This window comes from Rhinatrema bivittatum, chromosome 3 (assembly GCF_901001135.1).
Source record: "Rhinatrema bivittatum chromosome 3, aRhiBiv1.1, whole genome shotgun sequence".
Lineage (NCBI taxonomy): Eukaryota > Metazoa > Chordata > Amphibia > Gymnophiona > Rhinatrematidae > Rhinatrema > Rhinatrema bivittatum.
In genome coordinates this window covers 162943628-162967853 of record NC_042617.1, presented here as the reverse complement: position 1 = coordinate 162967853, position 24226 = coordinate 162943628, and the positions used below count along the sequence as shown (strand labels likewise).

Genomic DNA, 24226 nt, shown 5'->3' with positions numbered 1-24226 from the left:
GTGGTTTGCGGACCTGATCAATCTGGCGGTAGTCTGTCCTCTGTGGCTCACTCTTCTACCGAAGCTCCTTCGTCAGGGTCCAATATTTTTAAATCATGCAGATCGCTTTTGTCTCACAGCTTGGCTTTTGAAAGGAAGTGCTTGAGGAGGAAAGTATATCCGGAGGGTGTCATTTCCATCTTGTTGCAGGCTAGAAAAAGTTCCACTTCCTTGTCCTATGTGAGAATCTGGAGAGTCTGCAAGTCCTGGTGTATGGGTCAGGGAGTAAGACCTACTTAGGCCTCGGTTGCTCAAATTTTAACCTTTTTGTAGAAAGAATTGGTGAGCCATTAGCTCTCTCAAGGTGCAGGTTGCGGCCTTGAGCTGTTTTCGTGGCAAGGTACATGGAATGTCTTTGGCTGCTCATCTGGATGTAGAACATTTTCTTTGAGGGACAAAGCATCTGCGTCCTCCAGTGTGGAAAAGATGTCCTTCATGGAATATTATCTTAGTCCTAAGAGGAATGTGTGTGGCTCCTTTTGAGCCTCTAAGGTAGTTTTTCTGGTGGCAATTTGTTTGGTCAGAAGTTTGGTGCTGCAAGCTCTGTCATGTATGGAGCCATTTTTGAAGAACTTAGATTCCAGGATCTCATTGCAGATGATGCCCTCTTTCCTCCCGAAGATTGTTCGGTGTTTCATTTAAGTCAGACAGTAGAATTTCCGGCTTTCCCAAATTTGGATGCATCAACACCGCATGCAAAGGACCTGTGATATTTGGATGTAAAACGAGCTCTGTTTCGTTATCTTAAGGTCATCAATAGCTTCCGGGTGACTGACCATCTTCTTGTGCAATGCAGCGGGACCAAGAAAGGGCAAAAGACTTCAACACCCATGACAGCAAGGTTGCTGAAGGAGGCTATCAGCTCGATGTGTATCTGTAAGGGCATCCTGTTCCAGTGGGCTTCAGAGCTCACTCTGTTTGGTCGCAGGCAGCTTCTTGGGCTGAGTGCCAGCAGGAAATTTGTTGGACAGTCATTTGGAAGTCTTTGCACACTTTCACCAGACATTGTTTGGATGTCCATGCTCCAGAGGCTATGGGCTTTGGTGAGAATGTTCTTAGAGTGGAACTCTCGCAGTCCCACCCTAATTAGGGAAGGTAGGGTACATCCCATGAATATGGACTGATCCAGTGTGAACAGGAAAGGAAAATTGGTTCTTACCTGCTAATTTTTGATCCTGAAATACCACAGATCAGTCCAGAGTCCCGCCCTGCTTGAGGAGAGAGTCCGCTCGTATTTCTTTTGTATATAGGCTGCAGAGCTGCTCAGGATTTCAGGATTGTTTTCTTGGTTTGTGGTTAGAACGAAAAGATTTTTCATTGCAGAATTCCGCCTTTTCTCCTGCTCGTTGTAGGAGGTTGTTTCTATTTCATTATAATTGTTATGGTATGAATCTTGGCTTGGGTACAGCTCAATACTGAGGTTCTACAGGTGGCACACCAGTTTATATGGCAGTATCAGTGAAACTTTCTCCGTATCCATCTGCTGGAAGGGAAGCAAAACCCAAGAGTCTGGACTGATCCGTGGTATTCTAGGAATGAAAATTAGCAGGAAAGATCCAATTTTCCTTTATGCAAACAATCTTTACAAAGAAACAATTAACCATTGGGACATGTTAACATATATTCTCTAATTAAAATAACCCAACTCACGTTCATGCAAGAATCAAACCACACACCTATCAACCATATTACATACATAACCCAAGATATATATATATATATATATAGATATATATACAAAAATATATACGATGACTCCAGGGTATTGTAAATATTCTATGTATGTAGTATGGTTGATAAGTGTGTGGTTTGATTCTTGCATGAATGTGAGTTGGGTTATTTTAATTATTTATTTTAATTATTTATGCTTTTTATATACTGTCGTTCCAACAGAAGATCACAACTGTTCACATAAATTGCATTTGATTACATTATATAATATTGTATTAAAAGGTTCTTATTTAAACTAATTGTATCTATTTTAATACTGAATTTCTTTTTTTTCCATTAACAGTCTTATTGATCAGGGTAGATCGTTCCATAGTTTGTGTCCTGCTATTGTGAACATTTGTTCTCTTATTTGGATTAGATGAGTGCTCAGATTTGAAGGAACAGTAAGAATATTTTTGTTTTAAGATCTGAGATCTCTTTGTGGGCTATAGCTTTTTATTGTTATTCCTGAAGGAGATGAATCATAGTTGTTTATAATATTAAAGATGAGGGCTAATACTTTGTAATGGATTCTGAACTTTATTGGAAGCCAGTAAAGGTTGATTAGACAAGGGATAATATGATCAAATTTTCTAGTTCCTGTAAGGAGTCTTGCTGAAGCATTTTGGAGAAGTTGTAGTGGTTTAATTGTGCTTGTGGTAAGGCCCAAAGAAGTGAGTTGCAATAGTCCAGGTTCAAAAATATTAATGTTTGTAGGACTGTGTGGAAATCTTGGAAGGTAAGTAATGGTTTTAGACGGTGTAAGATTCTGAGTTTGGAATACCCAGATTTCATTTCATTATTTTAAGTTTTTTTCATGTTGATGTTTTCATCTATCTGTATTCCATGGTCACAGACTTCATCTGATGGTGTAATGTTGGCTATTCCAAGGTTGAGGGTGGGCTGTTTGAGATTTTTGTTGTCTCTTCTTAGCCATATTATTTCAGTTTTATTGGTGTTAAGTGTAAGTTTTAGAAGAGAAGCTTCTTGTTGGATTGATCTCAAGTATGTTGTTAAGGTTACTGTAGTTCTTTCAAAGATTTTATCAAATAGAATATAAAATTGAATATCATCGGCGTATATGAAAAATTTCATGTTCAGATTTTCTAAGAGAGTGCACATTGGTAGGAGGTAGATGTGAATAGGGATGCCGAGAGTGCTGAGCCTTGTGGAACGCCTGTGACTACTGTGAATTTGTGAACTTTTCCATCAATTCAATTTTTTTTTTTTAGTTGTTGGCAGAGTAGATGATGGTCTACAATGTAAAATGCTGCTTTTAAGTCTAGTAGAATCAGTAAATACAATTCATTATGATCAAATCTTTTTAGTATGTTGTTTGTAATGGATATGAGTAGACTATCAGTTGAAAGGTTTTTTCTAAATCCAAATTGGTTTGGGAATAGAATATTGTTGTCATCCAGATGATTTTCTAATTGAGATAAAACTGCTTTTTCTAATGCTTTTGAGATGAAAGGTAAGTTTGAGATTGGTCTATAATCGTACCAGTCATCTAATTTTCCAGTTTTATTTTTCAAAGTTGGTTTCACAATAGCTTGTTTTGCCACCTTGGGGACTATTCCTTGTGATAGAATGGTTTATTATTGTTGTGATTATTGGTGTGATTATGGTGTTTACTTTTTTTTAAGAATATTAGCTGGGATAGGATCTAGTGGGTGGGATACAGGTTTCATTTTATTGATTATCTGATTCACTTCTAGTTTTGATACTGTGTTGAAAGAAATCCATTTTGGTTTGGTAGGGTGAGTTTCTGAGTTATCTTCTTGATGGTCATTAGAGAACTGTGACTTTAAAGTATTTATTTTATGCAGAAGATAGGTTTGCATAATCATTGCATGAGGTTTTTGTGAAGTCATAGTTGTTTGAAGTGGAGGATGTTGGATCTTTGATAAGATTTCCTACCTTTTCATACAGAAGTTTAGAGTTGAAGATTATTCCATGAATTTGATTAGCATAGTATTTTTTTCTTTGTTTTATTTATTAGTTCTCTGTATTTAGATAGTTGTAATTTGTATTTTGCAAGGTTTTCTGTTGATCGTTTTTTTCTCCATTGCTTCTCATATTTTCTTAGGGTTTGTTTGGTACATCGTAAATCGTCGTTGTACCCTGGCTTCTTTTGTTTTGAATAATTTTCTGTTGTGGATTTTTTTTTCTTCTTGTTCAGGACATAGATCAGCTATTTCGTTGATGGTTTTTTGCCAGAGATCAAAAGGTGATAAAATATTGTTTATATCTGAATCAAAAAATGTATATTTGATACGTTCTTCTAGAACTTCAGGTTCTACTTTTTTTCTGTATTTGATAGTTTGATTATATTTAGTTTTTATTTTTTGTGAGGTTTGGATTGTAATATTTGTTTTGTTTAGTTGATAATCTGCCCATGGCACAATTTTTTGGGATAGATTGCTTTGGCAATTATTTCGATTAGCATAAATAAGGTCAAGAATATGGCCTGCTTTGTGTGTTGTTTAGTTAATTATAATTGTGAATAATTATAATACAGGGGTAGATTTTTAAAAAGTACGCCCGCGCACCAAGTGCAAACAAGAGTACGCCGGATTTTAATAGATGTGCGTAGCCGCGCGTATCCTTTAAAATCCGAGGTCGGCGCATGCAAGGCTGTGCAAAATCGGCAGCCTGCCTCCGTTCCCTCTGAGGCCACTCTGAAATCGGAGCGGCCTCGGAGGGAACTTTCCTTCCACCCCCCCTGCACCTTCCCCTCCCTAACCCATCCCCCCAGCCCTACCTAACCCCCCCTACCTGCGCGATTCCCCGGCCCGGGAGCAGTTTCGGAGCCCTCGGCCACGCCCCCGGGCCGGAACCATGCCCGTGGCCCCGCCCCCAGATGATGTGCCGCCGCGGCACCCCCCCTAGGAAAGCCCCGGGACTTACATGTGTCCTGGGGCTTGTGCGCGCCGCCGAGCCTATTCAACATAGGCTCGGCACGCGCAGGGGGAACTTGGGGCAGGTTTTCGGGGGGTACGCGCATATCTTATGCATGTACCCCTTTAAAAATCTGCCCCATAATAATTATAATCAATTATAATTATAATAATCATAATTAGTGAATATGGTATGTTAACATGTCCCGATGGTTAATTGTTAATAAAGTTGTGAAACCGATTATCTCCCTCCTTTTTATATTGTCTATTGACTGTGAGCATTGTAGGGATTATATTTCCTTGCACCATTCATTTAATTGTGCCATTCCATCTATTTATTCAGTAAAGTTTTATTTTGGACACTAACTCAGTGCATCCTGCATGATTTGTTTTAACATTTCACCCACATGTGAACAGAATTACCACTCTCCCAGGGATACCACCCTAAAGGAAGTTAGTTACCCTTGCACTGGGCCCTGAAAGTAAACCTTTTCCCCCAACCAAAAGGATCCATACCCTAGGGGAAAGGGGCACAAAGAAGAGCTAGCTAGGGTCCCTGCCCAGGCTCCACCCATGCAGGACAAGCAAACCGGGTTGGGTTTACACATCCAATGGACCTCTATCCATGCAAATGAGGTTTAACATGCATATGAAAACTTAACTCCTTTGTACTAAAATGCATTATAACAGGTGCTATTTTGTGCCTTTTTTATTTAAAGCCAAAAAAGTAACCTTACAACATGAGAAGTTAAGCTATCAATACAATAGTATAGCAAAATTGCTTACCTTGTAATAGGTGTTATCCCAGGACAGCAGGATGTAGTCCTCACATATGGGTGACGTCACTGACGGAGCCCTGAAGCGGGAAGCTTTCTGTCAAAGTTTCTAGAAACTTTTGACTGGCCCTGTGAGGCCACTGAGCATGCCCAGCATGCTATGATATTCTCTGCCACAGGTGTCTCTCTTCAGTCTCGTATATAGCAAATGCATTAGCAAAAATAAAGTAATAAAAAAGTATGAGGCCCAACTCCGCGGGGTGGCGGGTGGGTTCTGTGAGGACTACATCCTGCTGTCCTGGGATAACACCTATTACAAGGTAAGCAATTTTGCTTTATCCCAGGACAAGCAAGATGCTAGTCCTCACATATGGGTGATTAGCAAGCTAGAGGCTGACTCATTTTGTATGGAGGCAACAGTGTAGTATTGCTGTTGAAATGAGTCAGTCGACGATGTCAGCAGGTTGGTTGTAGAAGGAGTTGGGATTAAACTGGAAACAAGTTCTTTAAGACAGACTGTCCATAGTTTGAATCTTGTCTTCCTTGCTTATCTAAGCAGTAATGAGCTGCAAATGTGTGAAGAGAGCTCCATGTTGCTGCTTTGCATATGTCAAGTATTGGCACTGAACGATAGTGTGCTACTGAAGTTGACATTGCTCTTACTGAGTGTGCTTTTACTCGCCCTTGGAGAGGAAGGCCTGCTTGTTCATAGCAAAATTGTATGCAATCTGCTAGCCAATTGGATAGAGTATGCTTACCCACTGCTTTACCTGGTTTGTTTGGGTCATAGGAAACAAAGAGTTGATTGGATTTCCTGTGAACTGCAGTGCGGTTTAAGTAGAAAAACAGAGTATGCTTGCAATCCAAGGTGTGCAAGGCCCTCTCTCCTTGGTGAGAGTGAGGCCTTGGAAAGAATGTGGGTAAAACTATAGACTGGTTTAGGTGGAATTCCGTGACTATCTTAGGGAGGAATTTAGGATGAGTACGGAGAACTACTTTGTCATGTAAGAACTTTGTGTAAGGTTCATATGTGACAAGTGCTTGTAACTCACTAACCCTTCTAGCTGATGTAATGGCTATGAGGAAGATGGTCTTCCATGTAAGCAATTTTAGATCACTGGAATCTATGGGTTCAAAAGGAGAACACATGATTCTTGATAAAACCAAATTTAGGTCCCATTGTGGGACTGGGTGTCTAATTGGTGGTTTGAGGTGAGTTAAACCTCTCATAAATCTGCTAACAAGAGGTTGTGTAGAGATAGGTGCATCTGCTACCTGATTATGGTAAGCTGAAATTGCACTTAAATGCACTCTTACAGATGAAGTCTGGAGACCAGATTTGAAAGATGGTACAAGTATTCTAGTAAAGAATTTGTAGGGCAAGTGAAAGGATTAGTGTTATTTTGCTTACACCATAAAGTGAATCTCTTCCATTTGGAAGCATAGTTTTTCCGTGTGGAAAGTTTACGTGAAGCTATAAGCACTTGGGATATATTGGATGAAAGATTGAGTGGTTGTAAGATCAAGCTTTCAACATCCAAGCTGTCAGTGATAGGGATTGGAGGTTGGGATGGCGCAACCGACCCTGATCCTGAGTTATGAGAGTGGGAGCTACTCCCAGGCGAATGGGATCCTTTACTGAGAGGTCTAGAAGTGTGGGAAACCATATTTGTCGAGGCCAGTACGGGGCTATGAGGATCATGGTCCCCTTGTCCTGTTGTAGCTTCACTAGAGTTTTGGTAATGAGCGGTATTGGAGGATACGCGTAAAGTAGGCCTGAGTTCCAAGGGCGAGCAAATGCGTCCTTGGCTGGCCTGTTGATCTGGTTGTATAGGAAACAGTAGTTGTCCACTTTGTGATTCAGAAGTGATGCAAAGAGGTCTACTGTTGGCTGTCCCCAACGTTGAAATATCTTGGTCACTATTGTGGGATCTGGTGACCATTCGTGTGGTTGGAATTGACGACTGAGTCTGTCCGCCACTACATTGTGAATGCCTGCTAGGTAAGTGGCCTTGAGAAACATGGAGTTGTTCAAAGCCCAACCCCATATCTGAGCTGCCTCCTGACAAAGGAGGTACGAACCTGTCCCTCCTTGTTTGTTGATGTACCACATGGCTACTGTGTTGTCCATTTGGATTAGAACAGTCTTGTTTGTAAGGCAGTCCTTGAAGGCATGTAGAGCATAATGTATAGCTCGAAGTTCCAGGAAATTGATTTGAAATGTTGCTTCAAGTTTTGTCCAAGTTCCTTGTGTTTGGAGATTGCCTATGTGAGCTCCCCAGCCCAAGGTGGATGCATCTGTAGTCACAGTTATTTGTGGACCTGCTGGTTGAAAGGGTAGGCCCTTGCGCAAATTGTCCTTGTTCACCCACCATAGCAGAGAAGAATGTAGTTGGTGGGTTACTTGAATCTGAGTAGTTAATGGTTGAATGGCTTGGATCCATTGTGATCTTAAAGTCCATTGTGTGATTCTCATGGCTAGATGTGCCATGGGTGTGACGTGAACTGTAGAGGCCATGTGGCCTAGCAAAGTTAGAAACTGGTGAGCTGTTACATGTGTTTGTGATGTGAGCCACCTTGCTAGTAATGAGATTGTTTCTGCCCGGTCCTCTGGTAGAAAAGCTCTTGCCAGGTTGGTGTTCAATTCTGCTCCTATGAATTGAAGCAGTTGTACTGGTGTGAGATGAGATTTTTGATAATTGATCAGGAATCCCACTGAATGCAGTGTTGTAATTGTTTGATTGAGAGAATCGAGAGCTCCTTGTAGAGATTGACTTCTGATGAGCCAGTCGTCGAGGTATGGGAATACATGAGCACCTTGTTTGCGTAAATGTGCTGCAATGACTGCTAGACATTTTGTGAACACTCTGGGAGCAGAGGCGAGTCCGAAAGGGAGGACTCTGTATTGGAAGTGTTGATGACCTTCTATGAAGCGTAGGTACTTGCGATGAGGAGGGTATATTGGGATGTGAGTATAAGCATCCTGAAGATCCAGAGAACAAAGCCAATCTCCTTTTTGAAGAAGTGGAAGCATAGTGCCTAGAGAAACCATTCTGAACTTTTCTTTCTTTAAAAATTTGTTGAGATTTCTTAGGTCTAGGATGGGGCGTAGGCCTCCTGTTTTCTTTGGAATGAGGAAGTAACGGGAGTAGAATCCTCTTCCCTTCTGAGATTGGGGCACTGATTGTATTGCCCTGAGCTTCAGAAGGGAGGATAATTCTGCTTGTAGAGGAATTAGTTGAGATTCCTGTTGTGGGAAGGCTCTCGGTGGAAATTCTGGTGGAATTGACAGGAAATTGAGTTTGTAACCTTGTGCCACTATAGAGAGCACCCATTGGTCTGTTGTTATTGTCTGCCAGTGTGTGTAAAAATGGGACACTCTTCCACCCACTGGGATTTGTGTGTGAGGGTTTAAAGGAGTGGCTTGTTCTCTGGGCAGTATCTCAAAACCCAGTAGCAGGGCCTGTCTGAGGTGGGGGTTGAGTACGGGGTGCCCTTGGTTGTCTAGCTTGGGTGCGTTGCTGTTGAGGTCTGGTAGATCTACCCCGAGATGTTTGGGAGTAGTATCTGCATGGCCTATAATAAGGCCTCCTTGTTTCCCTGCGAGGAAGTCGGCGAGGAGGCTGTGTGGAAGGATCTTGAGGCATTTGGGACAATTGACGTAAAGTCTCTGTGTGATCCTTCAGTTGTTGGACTGCCTCCTGAACTTTTTCTCCAAATAGGTTGTCTCCCTTGCATGGAAGATCAACAAGTTTTTCCTGTACCTCAGGCCTGAGGTCAGAAGCCTTGAGCCATGCATATCTACATGCAGCAATGCCCACAGCTGCAGTTCTGGAGGCAGTATCGAAACTGTCATAGGCCGCTCTTACCTCGTGTTTTCCTGCTTCCAGGCCTTTATGTATTATGGCTTGTGCAGGTTCTTGAAGCTGTTTAGGCAGTGAGTTGGTGAGTTCCTCCATCTGTTTCCATAAATTTCTCTGATACTGTGTCATGTACAGCTGGTATGCAGAGATTCTGGAATTTAGCATTGAAGATTGGTAGATCTTCCTTCCCAAAGAATCAAGGAAGCGATGATCCTTGCCAGGTGGGTTGGAGGAATGAGGCCGGATTCTTTTTGACTTTTTCTGTGCAGATTCAACTACCACAGATTGATGTGGTAGTTGTGCCCTTTGGTACCCTGGAGTTGATTGTACCAAATAAGATGAATCCACTCTCTTGTTTACAGCTGACACTGTGGATGGGTGCTCCCAGATACGATGTTGTAAGTCTAAAAGCACCTCGTGTATTGGTATAGCCAAAACTTGTTTGGGGGGATCCACAAATTGCAGCACTTCTAAAGTGTGCTGTCTTGAGTCTTGCTCAGCTTCCAATTTAAATGGAATGGTGTCTGCCATATCCTGTATGAAGTTAGAGAAAGAGAGGTCTTCAGGTGGGGACTTCTTTCTTGGTTCTGGAGGTGAGGGATCAGACATAAAGTCCTCAGAGGAGGATTCTGTATCCTGACTATCCCAGGAATCCTCTTCTTCTTGTCTATACATATGTTTTGGTGTGGTTCTATGAGGCAGATGGAGTCCTGATGGACCTGGTAGTGGATCATCAGTGGGTTGAGATGAAAACACCTGTTCTGTAGGCTTTTTAGGCATTGTGTGAAGGACATCCTGGTATTTTTGAAGTAGATGGTGTAAGGATGGCAAATCCTGAACATCTTCGACATCTATGGTTGATGTCCTCGATGGCGCTGATGGTTGCCTCGACATCGACGTCGAGAGTGGTCTCGTACTTGATGGAGGTAACATGGGCATCGATATCGAAGTCGTGGATGGTAGCTGCGCATATATGGACGTCGACGTCGAAGTTAAAATTCTTGGTGTCGACGTCGATTCCTTCAGTGTCCTCGGCGTCATGGTAGACACCGGCATCGGTGGTCCCACCGGCATCGGCAATGCTGCCGGCATCGATGCTTGCAGCATCGGCATCGACGAGGTCGTCGGAATTAATTGTTCCCTCAAAGCCAGTGAAATCGCTTGTCTGATGATATCAGATAATTCTGGCGTTACAACTGCTGGTGTGAGAGTAGTTGTAAGCGGTGGCGAAGGCTGAGGCGTTGGAACCGCTGCAGGGCCCTGCAGGGGTTCTGGTGTCGAGATCGGAGGAGGCCCAGACACCGAGGTTTCGTCTGAGCGTAGCCACTTTGCCGTCGACGGATCCTGGGATGTAGATTCAGATGTCGACGACCTTCGATGTCGATGTTTATGTTTTTCTTTCTGTGACTCGACGGATTTTGTCGAGGTGGACAAGGACGAGGAGTGATCCCCCGACGGTCCCCCGATAGATTTTTTAAGTAGTAGCTGCTGCTTCGCTCCGGCCGGAGACTTCGAGGAAGTGGAAGGCGACGGCATTAACTGGAGGTGGAATAAATGTTCCATTTTTTCCAGTCTACATCTTCTTGTTTTCGGCGTCATTTCGGCACATTGCGGACAATTTTTAACGTCATGATTTTCGCCGCGACATAGGACGCACTCGAGATGCGGATCCGTAAGGGACATTTTCCGTGCGCATCCCGGACACTTTTTAAAACCGGTAGCTATAGTGCGATCGACGGCCGTCGAGGCAGAGAATGGAAATTATGAGAAAAAAGCACCATCAAAAATAGCAGTGCCTCTCTCATCACCAGACATACCTGGAAGTAGTTGCTCCTCCAATCAGCAAAGGAATCTTTAAGGCCAACCTTTCCATCTCCTTGGCGACAAAAATCATTTCATCCAGAGAGGGAGTGATGAGACCAGAAAGGCCAATTATATCTGATTAAGATTTACCAAAGAAAAAAAAAAACCATACAATGAAAATACAGCATTTAACAGAAAGCAGTTTTTTCAGTCTCAAAATAAACATTGTTGACCAAAACTCCTCCTTGACATCCCCTTCTTTCACTGCATCTATTTCAGACGAAATCTCACCTCAGTAGGACTGCTAAAGATCCTTCCCCTCTTTCTTCTAGATACTGGATTTTTCCTGGGGCACCTCCGAATCCTTCCATTGCTCCCTAGGTGCCTGACAACAGAGTACTCACCCTCCAGACAAGGTGGTCAGGGAAAATATCAATCTATGGCTCTCCAGATCTGAAAGGCCCACTGGCCAAGAAACATTCATGCAAGGTATAAAAGAGTTCTAATGACTGGCTTTTGCACTAGGCTGCATACTCTTCCACTACTGTTGGCCAGCTCAGCATTTTCTCACAGCTCACATTTTTCTCTTTATATGGTCTTGTATTCCCTTTTCTCTCTTCTGCTCACTACAAGCTGCCTGGGTAATAATTACCTCACTACTGACTGTGGGCATGTAAAGTAGCCTCTTCAAAGTCCGAGCCCCACTAGACTGATCTGGAGCCATTGATGGATTTAAGTTTTAGGCGCCCCTATGTACTACTGGTGCTGTCACCCGCCTTTTCCTCTCTTCCCCCTTCCCCCCCAAACTCGGTAAGGGGCTATAAGATTGAACAACAGGAAGCTGAAGGTCTAAGACACGATCTACAGATCTGCAGCTGCTCAGGTGTAGATTCCATGGCAAAAATATGAAAATTCCAAAGCACTTGGACAAACATTTTCATCTTTTATTTTACATTACAAAAATAAAGCAGAGTTGCTTACCTGTAAGAGGTGTTCTCCCAGGACAGCAGGATGTAGTCTTCACATGTGGGGACATCAGTAGACAGAGCCCTATCACGGAAAACGTTTCTGTCAAAGTTTCTAGAACTTTCACTGGCACACTGAGCATGCCCAGCATGCCATAATCCCTGTAGCCACAGGAGTCTCTCTTCAGGCTCGTTTGTAGCAAAAGGTGCGAGTGAGAAAATAGAATAATAAAACAATTTTGGACCCAACTCCGCGGAGTGGCGGGTGGGTTTCGTGAGGACTACAGCCTGCTGTCCTGGGAGAACACCTCTTACAGGTAAGCAACTCTGCTTTCTCCCAGGACAAGCAGGATGGTAGTCCTCACATGTGAGTGATTAGCAAGCTACAGGCTGACTCATATGTAATTTGGACCAACAGCAACAGGCACAACAACTGGTGAACTGTTGGGAGAATGAGGCAGCCTGAAAATCACAGCAGATGGATGTGGAAGGAATTGGGATTATACTGGAAATAAATTCTTTAAGGTGGATTGGCCAAAGGTAGAGTCCTGTCGTCCTTCCTTGTCCAAGCAGTAATGTGCTGCAAATGTGTGAAGAGAACTCCATGTTGCAGCTGTTCAAATCTCAGCAATCAGTACTGAACGATTGTGTGCTACTGAGGTTGCCATGGCTCTTACTGAGTGCGCCTTCACTCATCCCTGCAGAGGAAGGCCTGCTTTTTCATAGCAGAATTCAATAAAGTTTGCTAGCTAGTTGGAGAGAGTTTGTTTGCCCACTGCAACTCCTGGTTTGTTTTTGTCAAAAGAAACAAAGAGTTGGGTGGATTTCCTATGGACTGCAGTGTGGTCTAGGTAAAATGCAAGTGCACGTTTACAATCCAAGATGTGTAACACTCTCTCGCCCTGATGAGAGTGAGGCCTTGGGAAAAAGGTGGGCAAGACTATAGATTGATTCAGGTAAAAATCCGTCACCACCTTGGGAAGGAATTTAGGGCAAGTAATGAGGACCACTCTGTCATGGAGGAACCTTGTATAGGGTGAGTACGTGACAAGTGCTTGTAACTCACTAACCCTTCGAGCAGATGTAATAGCTACGAGGAAAAGAACTTTCCATGTAAAAAACTTAACATTGCAGGAGTGCAAAGGCTCAAATGGGGAGCGCATGAGCCTTGTAAGTACTACATTTAGGTCCCATTCTATAACTGGTGGCTGTAGAGGGGGCTTAAGTTGTAACAGGCCCCTCATTAACCGACTCACTAGGGGTTGTGCTGATATTGGAGCATCCCCTACTCCCTTGTGGTACGTTGAGATAGCACTAAGGTGTACTTGTACTGAGGAAGTCTGGAAACCAGGGTCTGAAAGGTGCCAGAGATAATCTAACAGAGATGGAGTGGGGCAGAAAAAGGGATCAATACCTTTTTGTGTGCACCATAAGGTAAATCTATTCCACTTAGAACAATAGGATTTTCGTGTGGAAGGCTTTCGTGAAGCTACAAGCACTTGAGAGATATCAGTTGAAAGGTTGTAGGATCAAGCTTTCAACATCCAGGCTGTGAGGGATAGGGTTTGAAGGTTCAGGTGGCGCAGCATGCCTTGGTTCTGAGTTATGAGATTTGGTGCTGTGCCCAGGCAAATGGGTTATCGGATCGAGAGGTCAAGAAGCATGGGAAACCATACTTATTGAGGCCAATACAGGGCAATGAGTATCACTGACCCTTTGTCCTGTTGCAGTTTCTCGAGAGTTTTGGCTATCAGTGCTATCGGAAGATACGCATATAGGAAAGGCCTGTTTCCAGGGGTGAGCAAAGGAGTCCATGGCTAATTTGTTTTGCTGCTTGTGCAGGGAGCAGAATCTGTCCACTTTGTGATTCAGTTCAGATGCAAAGAGGTCTATTGTTGGTTGACTCCAGTGTTGGAAGATTTTGTTCGTTACCACAGGATCCAGTGACCACTTGTGGGGATGGAACTGTCGACTGAGGTGATCTGATACTATGTTCTGTATGCCTGCTAAATAAGTGGCCCTGAGATGCATGGAGTGTGCAAGGGCCCAGGCCCAGATCTGCGCAGCTTCTTGGCAGAGGAGATAAGAGCCTGTGCCTCCCTGTTTGTTCAAGTACCACATTGCAACTGTGTTGTCTGTTTGTATGAGAACATTCTTGTGTGAAAGGAAGTCTTTAAATGCAAATAGAGCATAGCATATGGCTCAAAGCTCTAGGAAGTTGATTTGAAACTTTGCTTCGAGTTATGTCCAATTCCCATGAGTTTGAAGGTTGTTCACATGAGCTCCCCAACCAAAGTTGGATGCGTCTGTGGTTAAGGTCACTTGAGGAACTGGTTGCTGGAAGGGTAGACCTGTCAGCAAGCTGGCTTTGTTTGTTCACCAGAGAAGTGATAGACAAAGCTGGTGGGTTACATGGATCTGGGATGAAAGAGGTTGAAAGGCTTGGAGCCACTGAGATTTCAAAGTCCATTGAGTTATTTTCATGGCCATCCTAGCCATAGGAGTGACGTGGATCGTGGAAGCCATGTGGCCCAGTAAAGAGAGGAATTTATTTATTTATTTATTTATTATTTTGCTATACCGGCTTTCATGACAGGAATCACATCAAACCGGTTTACATTTAACAATGTGTGTAAGGTAGAGAGAACTCAAACCACAGTAACAAGAGCATGGTTAGGAGAGTGCAACAGTTACAATAAAAACAGGGTAGTAAATAACTGGGATCTGGAAAAGAAAAAGGGGGGAGATAACTGAACAGGAAAATATTTACAGGGTAGCAAAATCGATTCCAATAGAGTGCAATTGTATATCAAATGACATAAATAAAACTGTAATGGCGATGACGGGGAAGTTAGTGATTTCTTATTTAGATCCAATTTTTTGATAAAGTGTTTGTGATGTTGGGTGAGGTTCTCAATCAAGGCCTGGGAAGGCTTTTTTAAAAAGCCAAGTTTTCAGCCTTTTCCTGAACGTTAGTAGGCAGGGTTCCTGTCTCAGGTCAGCTGGTATGGAGTTCCATAAAGGTGGGCCTGCTGTTGAGAACGCTCTGACACTGAGAGTTTTGGTTTATTTGTTTATTTATAGTTTTCCATTTTACATTGTTAGAATCCTTCCATATAAGATTGCATTACATAATATCACATATTAATTATTCATACAATCTTTAATACTAAAGAAATATTTGTCTTTTATATAAAGTCTCTATTGCCATAATCCCCAATAGCAGAACTTATAATAAGGATATACAAATTTCCATTAAAGATATCACCCTAGAGTGGCAAACTGCATATATTTAACAGGAGCCCTAACAAGAAAATTAAAAGAAATAGGCTTAACATAATACCAACAGTGATAAATTCAATTTAACCTTCTATCTCTAGACATTTGGAGAAGAAGTTACTGGCCTACGGGCTTTGATAAACTGCTTTAACTGTTCAACTTGGAAGAACACAAAAGTTTCGTCACCTTTCTTTAGTAAACATTTACAGGGATACCGCAATGAAAACACAAAACCTAATGAAATAACATCTTGTCTAAATGATAGGAACTCTTTCCTGCGATATTGGGTAATTGGGGCCATATCAGGATATAGCCTGATTTCCTGGTCACAAAAATTCACAGGAAATTTCCTGAAATAATTTCGCATTACATTCATAACATCTTGAGTTGTAATAAATGACACTAAAAGAACTTTCCTCTCAATTATTTCCACATTAGATGATTCTAGAAACCCAGTCAAATTTGATGGTACTTCAATATTATTCTCATTTCTAACAGTTGCCCTATTTGTTATAAACCTACAAAAATTAATAGAGGGAATATTTTGTTCAGAAAACCCCAGGCAATCTGTTAAGAATTTTTTTAAGGTAGTATATGGCATTTCCCCCGTAATGTGGGGGAAATTTAAAATTCTCACATTTAACTTTCTCAGTCCATTTTCTAATAATTCTAGACGTCTCGAAGATGTTAACTGTTCCTTTATAATAGCAGAATTAACTTTAGCATTAGTTTGAACCTTGTTTTCAATCTCGGTTATCTTGTTTGTCAAAGTGGCTCCCTGTTCTTGAATTCCCAGTATCTTCTGCTGTATATTATAGTTAAGGGAGTCTACTTTCCTCTCCAGTCTGGTTAGCGAAAGTCCCTGGCCTGCAACCAGGTCCCATATGGCTTCCAGTGTCACAGCACTGGGCCTTGATGACACCAACGCTGACTCACCCGCAGAATCCGGGAGAATGATGTTATCTCCAGCCACTAGAGCCTCCCCCTCCTCCACCGGAGACTCTCCTGATGCAACAGACCCCTCTCCAACTGCCTCAGGGTCCGTCTGCACCCGGCCCAGCCTTTCTCCCTCTGCTGCTTCAGGGTTCTCTCCCTCCAGCTCTGGCGCTCCGGACGCGTCATCCGACTGCGACTAAGCAGGAGCCCTGACGGGGTCGCGTTGCGCCGGAGGTGCGCGAAGGTCAGGACTGAGGGACGTCTCTCCCAGCGACGCACTCCACTCTCCTGCCGCGGAGCTCGCAATGGCTTCCTCGACTCCCTCCAAACTCACTGTCTGGGTCAGGAAACGCACGATGTCAAGCTGGCTGGGTCCAGGTAAGGGCTCTGGAGGGAACACCCTCACCTTTCCCTTCCTCTTGGAAGGCATTATCAGGCAAAGAAAACTTTCTGAAGAGAATCAGAGGTAGCTGGCGTTTCACTGATCCGCTATGCCGCCATCTTGGTTTGCCTCTCTGAGAGAGTTTTGTATTGATAAGTTTTGGCGTGTGGTACCTGAAGCGATTCTTTGTAAGATTCCCTGATGGGTCTGTCGGATGTGTGTTTTTTGAAGGGAATTTGTAAGTTGAGCTGTGTATGTTGATGGATGACCTTGTAGATGGTGGTGATGGATTTGTACATGATTCTGTAGTGAATCGGTAGCCAGTGAAGGTCTTTGAGGATTGGGGAGATGTGATCGATTCTCCTGGAGTTTGTATGGATTCTGGCTGCTGTATTCCACATACCAAACCATTTGTAGAGGTTTGGTATGTGAAGTTGGGAGGCCCAGTAGTAGTGAGTTGCAATAATCTAGCTTGGAGAAGATTATTGCTTGCAGAATTGTTCTGAAGTCCTGAGTGTGGAAGAGCGGCTTTATTCTTTTAAGGATATGTAATTTATGAAAGCAATCTTTGGTAGTTTGGTTGGCGAATGATTTAAGGTTAAGACGGTTGTCTAAGATTGCTCTTAGGTCTCTTACTGTGGGAGGTTTGAAGGAGGGCTGGTGGCTTTGAGGATGTATTGTTGTTTTCTGGGGACATAAGCAGGTATTCTGTTTTCGAGGCATTGAGTATTAAGTTTAGGCTGGTGAGGAGGTGTTTGATTTCTATTAGGCAACTATCCCAGTATTCTAATGTTTTCGTAATGGATTCTTTTACAGGGATCACGATCTGAACATCGTCTGCAAAGAGGAAGTGTTTCAAATTTAGTTTCGAGAGCAGTTGGCAGAGTGTGAGCAGGTAGACATTAAAAAGCGTGGGTGAAAGAGAGGTACCCTGCGGAACCCCTAGGGAGGATGGAAAGTAGTGGGATTCTTTATTATGAATTTTTACCTTGTATCCTCTGTTCTCCAAGAATGTTTTAAACCAATTCAGTGCTGAGCCTGTCACTCTTAGGTTTGCCAGCTGTTTTAGCAGGAGGTGGTGGTTGACTGTATCGAAGGCAGCCGAAAGGTCAAGGAGGATTAATAAGAACGCTTGACCTTTATCGATGCCGGAGAGGAGGAAGTCCGTGAAGGAGAGAAGTAGTGTTTCGGTGCTTGCAGCTTTGCGAAAACCATATTGGTTTGGGGACAGAATATTGTGATCCTCTAGGTAATTAGATAATTGAGTGTTCACTAATTTTTCTATAACTTTAGCTATAAATGGGAGGTTGGAAATAGGGCGGAAATTGTTAGGATCGCTGACATTTAGGTTCGGTTTTTTTAGGAGTGGTTTGATTGAGGCTGTTTTAAGGTCGTCTGGATAGATACCCTGGGACAGGGAACAATTTATGATGTCGGCTAGGGTTTTTGATATAATATCGGGGATTAGAAGAAGCATTTTGGAAGGGATTTGATCAAAAGGGTGTGAAGATGGTTTCATTTTCTTCAGCAGGAATTGATGGGCTGAGGCTGTTTCTTTTGTGTGCAGAGATGTAGCTAGCTTGGAGAGTGTCTCTGTGCAATCATTGGGCAGGAAGGCCTTTGCGACTGTGGTGTTCAAATCTGCTCCGATGAAGGTAAGGAGGCGAGATGGAATTAGGTGGGATTTCTGGTAATTGATGAGAAAACCCAACGAGTGTAGCAGATTGATAGTGAGCTTGAGAGCGTTGAGAGTTCGTTTGGATTGGCTCTTGATTAGCCAGTCATCCGGGTAAGGAAACACGTGTATGCTGTCTTTGCATAGATTGACTGTAGCCACTGCTAGCCACTTTGTAAATACACGGGGTGCCGAGGCAAGTCTGAAAGGCAGAACCCAGTACTGAAGATGTTCATGTCCCACTATAAAGCGCAAGTATTTGTGGTGATGTGGTGATATTGGAATGTGAGCATAAGCGTCTTGAAGATCCATAGAACAGAGCCAATCTCCTTTTTGCAGAAGGAGAAGCATGGTGCTCAGGGACACCATCCTGAATTTTTCTTTCTGTAGAAATTTGTTGAGATTGTGGAGGTCTAAGATGGGGCGGAGGCCGCCTGATTTCTTTGGAATGAGAAAATAGCGGGAGTAGAACCCTCTGCCCTGCTATGCCCGGGGAACAGCTTCCACAGCCCTGGCGCTCAGTAGGGTGGACAGTTCTGACTCTAGAAGCATTGTGTGATCTTTTTGCATCCACAGTGAATTGGGTGGTGAATCTGGGGGTACCATGAGGAAGTTTAAATGGTATCCTTGGGTTATGATGGATATAACCCATTGGTCTGAGGTAATGCTCTGCCATTTTGGTTATAAAGTGGTGTAGCGTACCTCCTACTGGCAAGTCTGGTCTTGGATTCAGAGAGTGGCCGCTGTTCTCTGGATAAGTTTCAAAATGCAAAGGCTGGGCCCGTTTGCGGGGATGGCTGAGATCTGGATGGCTTGGTCTGACATGGCTGTCCCCTTTGTGGTGGTCTGGCTGGTCTCACGCGAGATGTCGGTGGGTAGTACTTGTGTGAGCGATAAAAGGGTCTTCTGGCATCCCTTCTGATGGTTTTACGAGCCGAAGGAGGTTCCGTGGAAACTGTGGAAAGCTGACGCAGGGCCTCAAGGTGATCTTTTAATTGAACCACTGCATCCTGAATCTTGTCACCAAAGAGATTATCTCTGGTCAGGGGAGATTAGCGAGCTTGTCTTGAACTTCTGTTCGCAAGTCAGATGCTTTAAGTTAGGCCCATCTTCTGGCACTGATTCCTGTTGCTGATAAGCAAGACGCCATTTTGAAGGAATCATATGCAGCTCTGACTTCATGTTTTCCAGCCTCAAGGCCTTTCTGGAGAATGGCAGTGAGGTTTTCTTCCACAGGTTCCTCTGGTATTGTCTCATGTATAATTGATAGGCAGCTATGCGTGACACCTTCCGACCCAAACCATCCAAGAATTTTTGGTCCTTTCCGGGGGGAGCTGAAGAACGGGGGGTGCAGCCTCTTGGCCTTCCTTCTGCGCAGATTCCACTACCACTGACTGGTGAGGTAGCTGTGGCTTCTGAAACCCTGGAGTGTGCTGGACTAGATAAGTTGCATCTGTCTTTCTATTAACTGATTGGACAGTGCAAGGATGCTCCCATAGGCGATGTTGCAGATCCAAGAGCACTTCGTGGACTGGAATGGCCATAATTTCTTTGGGGGCATCTACAAATTGAAGGACTTCCAATGTCTTGTGACGTGTCCTCCTCAGTGACTAAGTCAAAAGGGATGGTCTCTGACATTTCCTTTATAAATTAGCAAAGGAGAGGTCTTCTGGAGGAGACCGTCTCCTTTCTTCCGGAGGAGATGGCTCTGAGAGTATGTCCTCTGTATAAGTGTCTGTGTCAACATCCTCCCATGGATCATACGGGGTTTCTGGCTGCGATCCCAAGGGAGGGGAAAAAACCTGCTACTCCAGGATGTGTTGGCATCGGTGGATCCCTCGATGGTGGATGCAGCGGCACCGATGGAGACTTAGGCGGCATCGATGGCATAGAGGGGAATCGTGGGCGCTTCGATCCCGAGAGCTCCAAAGGACCAGGAACCAGTTCCGGCATCGGTGGAAGTGGAGCTGGAAGAGGACTAGAGTCCATGTCTTCATCTTCCGAGGACCCCGGAATGGGTATCGGGGGTTTCGGAGACTCAGTAGGTCATCTTGGTACCAATGGCCCAGGCTGGGTTGGAAGGGCATCGATGAGTGTATCCAGGTGGTTGAGCAATGGTGTGAAGACCGATGGCTCCGGTGTTGGTGCTGGTATGGGGGCTGGCATCGATGGTGGATGAAAGTTCGAGGGCATTGAGGACCGTCTGTCGGACAAGTATGTCCAGCTCCTCCCTGGAAGCTGGTGTAGGTAACACAGCTGCAGGGGAGGCAGGCTAGGCACTACTGCACATCTACACCTCAGTTCCCAACACCGATATCGGTGGGGATCACCTTGGTGTCTCGGGTGGAAAGGAGGTTGGAGGCTCCTCTAACCGTGTCCTCTTGGGAATCGGCTCAATAGCCATCGAAGCCGATGCGGTGATGGTGACAGCACCGGGTGTGGCATCACAATGGTGATGGTGGTTCCCTCGGTGCTTGGTCTGGTCTTTCTCCGGCACCGAGGAAGACTATGCCGATGCCCTGGATGTTGTCTGTGATGGACGGTCACCGCTGCCTTGCTGCTCCTGGCGAGGTTTGTAGATGGATTTTGTTGATGTTCCTGCCGGTGACGACTGGGGTGGACGTCAATGGAGTTAGCTTTATCTTGAAAAGGGACTTCATCTTGTCCAGGCGGGCATGCCTGCCCTTTGGGGTCATTTGAACACAGCTAGGGCATCGACGAACATCGTGTGATGAGCCGAGGCACAGCACACAGACATCATGCGGGTTAGTAATTGACATGGTACACGGACTCTCTGGGCATTTTCTAAAGCCCGTCGCCATGATGTAAAAAAAAAAAAAAAAAAAAAAAAGGGGGGGGGGGGCAGCAAAAATGGTTGGCGGCCTGCGGGAACTGAGGACAAGGTAGCAGGAACCGACCGAAGACGTGGAAATTACTCACAGAGCGAAGAGAAAACGATGCAGCGATGGGAGACCCCTATGAGAGAACTTTTTGTGAAGAAAACTTCAAGTTTTTCCATGAGGAAAAGTAGTGAGAAAATTCTCACAGAGCTCCTAACCGTGAGGCAAACTGCAGCACGGAAAAAAGAGACTGAAGGGAGACCCCTGTGGCTACAGGGATTATGACATGCTGGGCATGTTCAGTGTGCCAGTCAAAAGTTCTAGAAACTTTGACAGAAATGTTTTCCGTGATAGGGCTCTGTCTGCTGACATCACCCACATGTGAGGACTACATCCTGCTTGTCCTGGAAGAAAGTAGTTTTCCAATCTTGATTTTGTCTGGATAATCACAGGGAGGCGAAATCGGATGGGGAGATGAGAAAGGAAAATGAGTTCTTACCTGATAATTTTCGTTCCTGTAGTACCACGGATCAGTCCAGACCATGGATTAAGCCCCTGTTCCAGCAGGTGGAGACAGACCAAAGTTCTAAGGGCAGCCCATATAAGGACAGAACCCACCCTGGAACCCTCAGTATAACCATTGTCAAAGCAGAAAATACAAGATCAAGCAAGTAACAGGATAACTAGTAATTTAATTTAAGCCAATAAAATAACAGAACAATTGAATGAACTGTAACTAAACATTCTTGTATATCTACCCCCGATCATCGTAACGATGCTTCCGGTGCCTATCAGTAAATTCCAGGAAGACGATGCAGGGATCAAAAAGAAAATCCTATAAGTAGGACAAAACCAAAATTAACAGGAAAAAATTTGAGCGGACAGAATAAGAACGGGTGGGCGTCTGGACTGATCCGTGGTACTACAGGAACGAAAATTATCAGGTAAGAACTAATTTTCCTTTCCCTGTACGTATCCGGATCAGTCCAGACCATGGGATGTCCCAAAGCTTCCCTACAGAGGGTGGGACCCAGACAGTCCCGCTCGAAGCACCTACCAACCAAAGGAACCAAAGGCTGGAGCCTGAACATCGAGTTGGTAGTGACGAGCAAAAGTATGAAGAGATTTCCATGTAGCCGCCCTACATATATTTCTTGCGGCGACACCGATTGAGACTCCACCCAAGAAGTCGCTTGAGAACATAAAGAATGAGCTTTTAGGCCTTCAGGAACTGCTCGGCCCTTGCAAATGTAGCGATCGTAGCCTTAGAAGCTTGTTTCCCCCTGTTGGGTCCACTCCACAGGACAAAAAGATGATCGGAAATCCGAAAATCATTAGTGACCTCAAATTAATGCAATAAGACTCGTTTGACATCGAGACGACGAAGATCACTATTACCAGACACCGCGATATCCTCTGGCGAAAAAGCAGGAAGTTCCACGGACTGGTTAACATGAAAAGACGAAACAACCTTAGGTAAGAAAGAAGGTACGGTCTTGAGAGAGACGCCAGAGTCCCAAAAACGCAAGAAAGGGTTCTCTACAGGATAGAGCTTGAAGTTCAGACACCCTCCTGGTAGAGTAAATAGCGACCAAGAAGACAGTCTTGAGAGTCAAGTCTGAGAGTGGCTTGACGGAGAGGCTCGAACAGTGCCGAACAAAGAGCTCGGAGAACCAAGTTTAAACTCCACGAAGGACAAATAGACCGGACAGACTGTTTCAGGTGCTTATGCCCCTGAGAAAACGTACAACATCCGGGTGAGAGGCGACTGCCCGACCTTCGATAGAGCCCAGGAGGGAACCAAGAGCCGAAACCTGAACGCACAGGGAGCTAACCGAAAGACCCTTGGAGAGACCACGCTGAAGTGAGAATAACCGCAACCAAAGGCGAACGTGCCGAAACACCCAACTCCTCGCAGATGTTTTCAAAAACCTTCCAGACCCAGACGTAGGTAAGCGATGTCGACTGTTTGCGACACCTGAGGAGTGTGGCAATAACTTCATCCTTATATTCTCTTCGTCTCAAATGTCTCTGTTCAAAAGCCATGCCGCCAGACAGAAGCGATCCGCCTGGTCGAAAAATACGGGACCCTGCCACAGAAGATGGGACAGGTGACCAAGAAGAGGTCCAGCCACAGTGAGATTCACCAGATCCACGAACCACAGCCGTCGGGGCCATTCGGTGGCCATGAGAATGACCGGACCGCGATGGAGTTCTATTCTCCATAGAACCTTCCCCACTAACGGCCATGGTGGGAACACGTAGAGTAGAACGTCGGAGGGCCAGGGAAGAACCAGCGCATCCACCCCTTCCGAACAATGCTCCCTCCACCGGCTGAAAAACCGGGGAGCCTTGGCGTTGGATAGCGTCGCCATGAGGTCCAGGTGAGGGGGACCCCCACCTGTGCACGATTAGGTCCATCGCTTTTGTCTGACAACTCCCACTCGCCGGGATCGAGATGTTGACTGAGGAAGTCGGCTTGAAGATTCTCCTTGCCTGCTATGTGGGAGGCCGCCAGGCGATCCAAGTGCCTCTCTGCCCAGAGAAAAAGCTTGCTGGCCTCTAGCGCCATTAGACGACTTCGAGTCCCCCCCGTCGATTTATGTAAGCCATTGTGGTGAAATTGTTTGATAGCACCCGGATCGCTTTGTGGCGAATCAGAGGAAGAAAAAAATTGAGCCAGGTGAACCGCTCGGGCTTCTAGATGATTGATGTGCCACCGAGACTGGGAGAGGGACCAGAAACCTTGAGTCATTTGAAATTGGCAGACGGCCCCCCAACCGAAGAAGCTAGCATCTGTCATCACAATGACCCAAGAGGGAGTCAAAAGATGCATCCCCTTGAGAAGATGTGCCGGGGACAACCACCATTGTATATTGGCTATGGTAGAGTCGGAGAGAGGGAGAATCTCTTGGTACTGCTCGGACACTGGATTCCAATGGGATAACAATGCTTTCTGTAAAGGACGCATATGAGCAAACGCCCAGGGGACGAGATCGATCGTGGAAGCCATGGTCCCTAAAACCTGCAGGTAATCCCACGCCGTGGGAAGCGGTAG

General features: G+C 44.6%; 1 protein-coding gene across 3 annotated transcripts in view; it reads right to left on the bottom strand.

The window, feature by feature from the left end:
• The window catches only part of MTR (5-methyltetrahydrofolate-homocysteine methyltransferase), a 357506-nt gene that overhangs the window by 113483 nt on the left and 219797 nt on the right, over nt 1-24226 (bottom strand). For all 3 annotated transcript variants that reach the window (XM_029593902.1, XM_029593903.1, XM_029593904.1), the window contains one exon: nt 11106-11226. In XM_029593902.1, coding sequence (XP_029449762.1) covers nt 11106-11226 — 121 coding nt within the window. The remainder of the gene's footprint in view (nt 1-11105; nt 11227-24226) is intronic.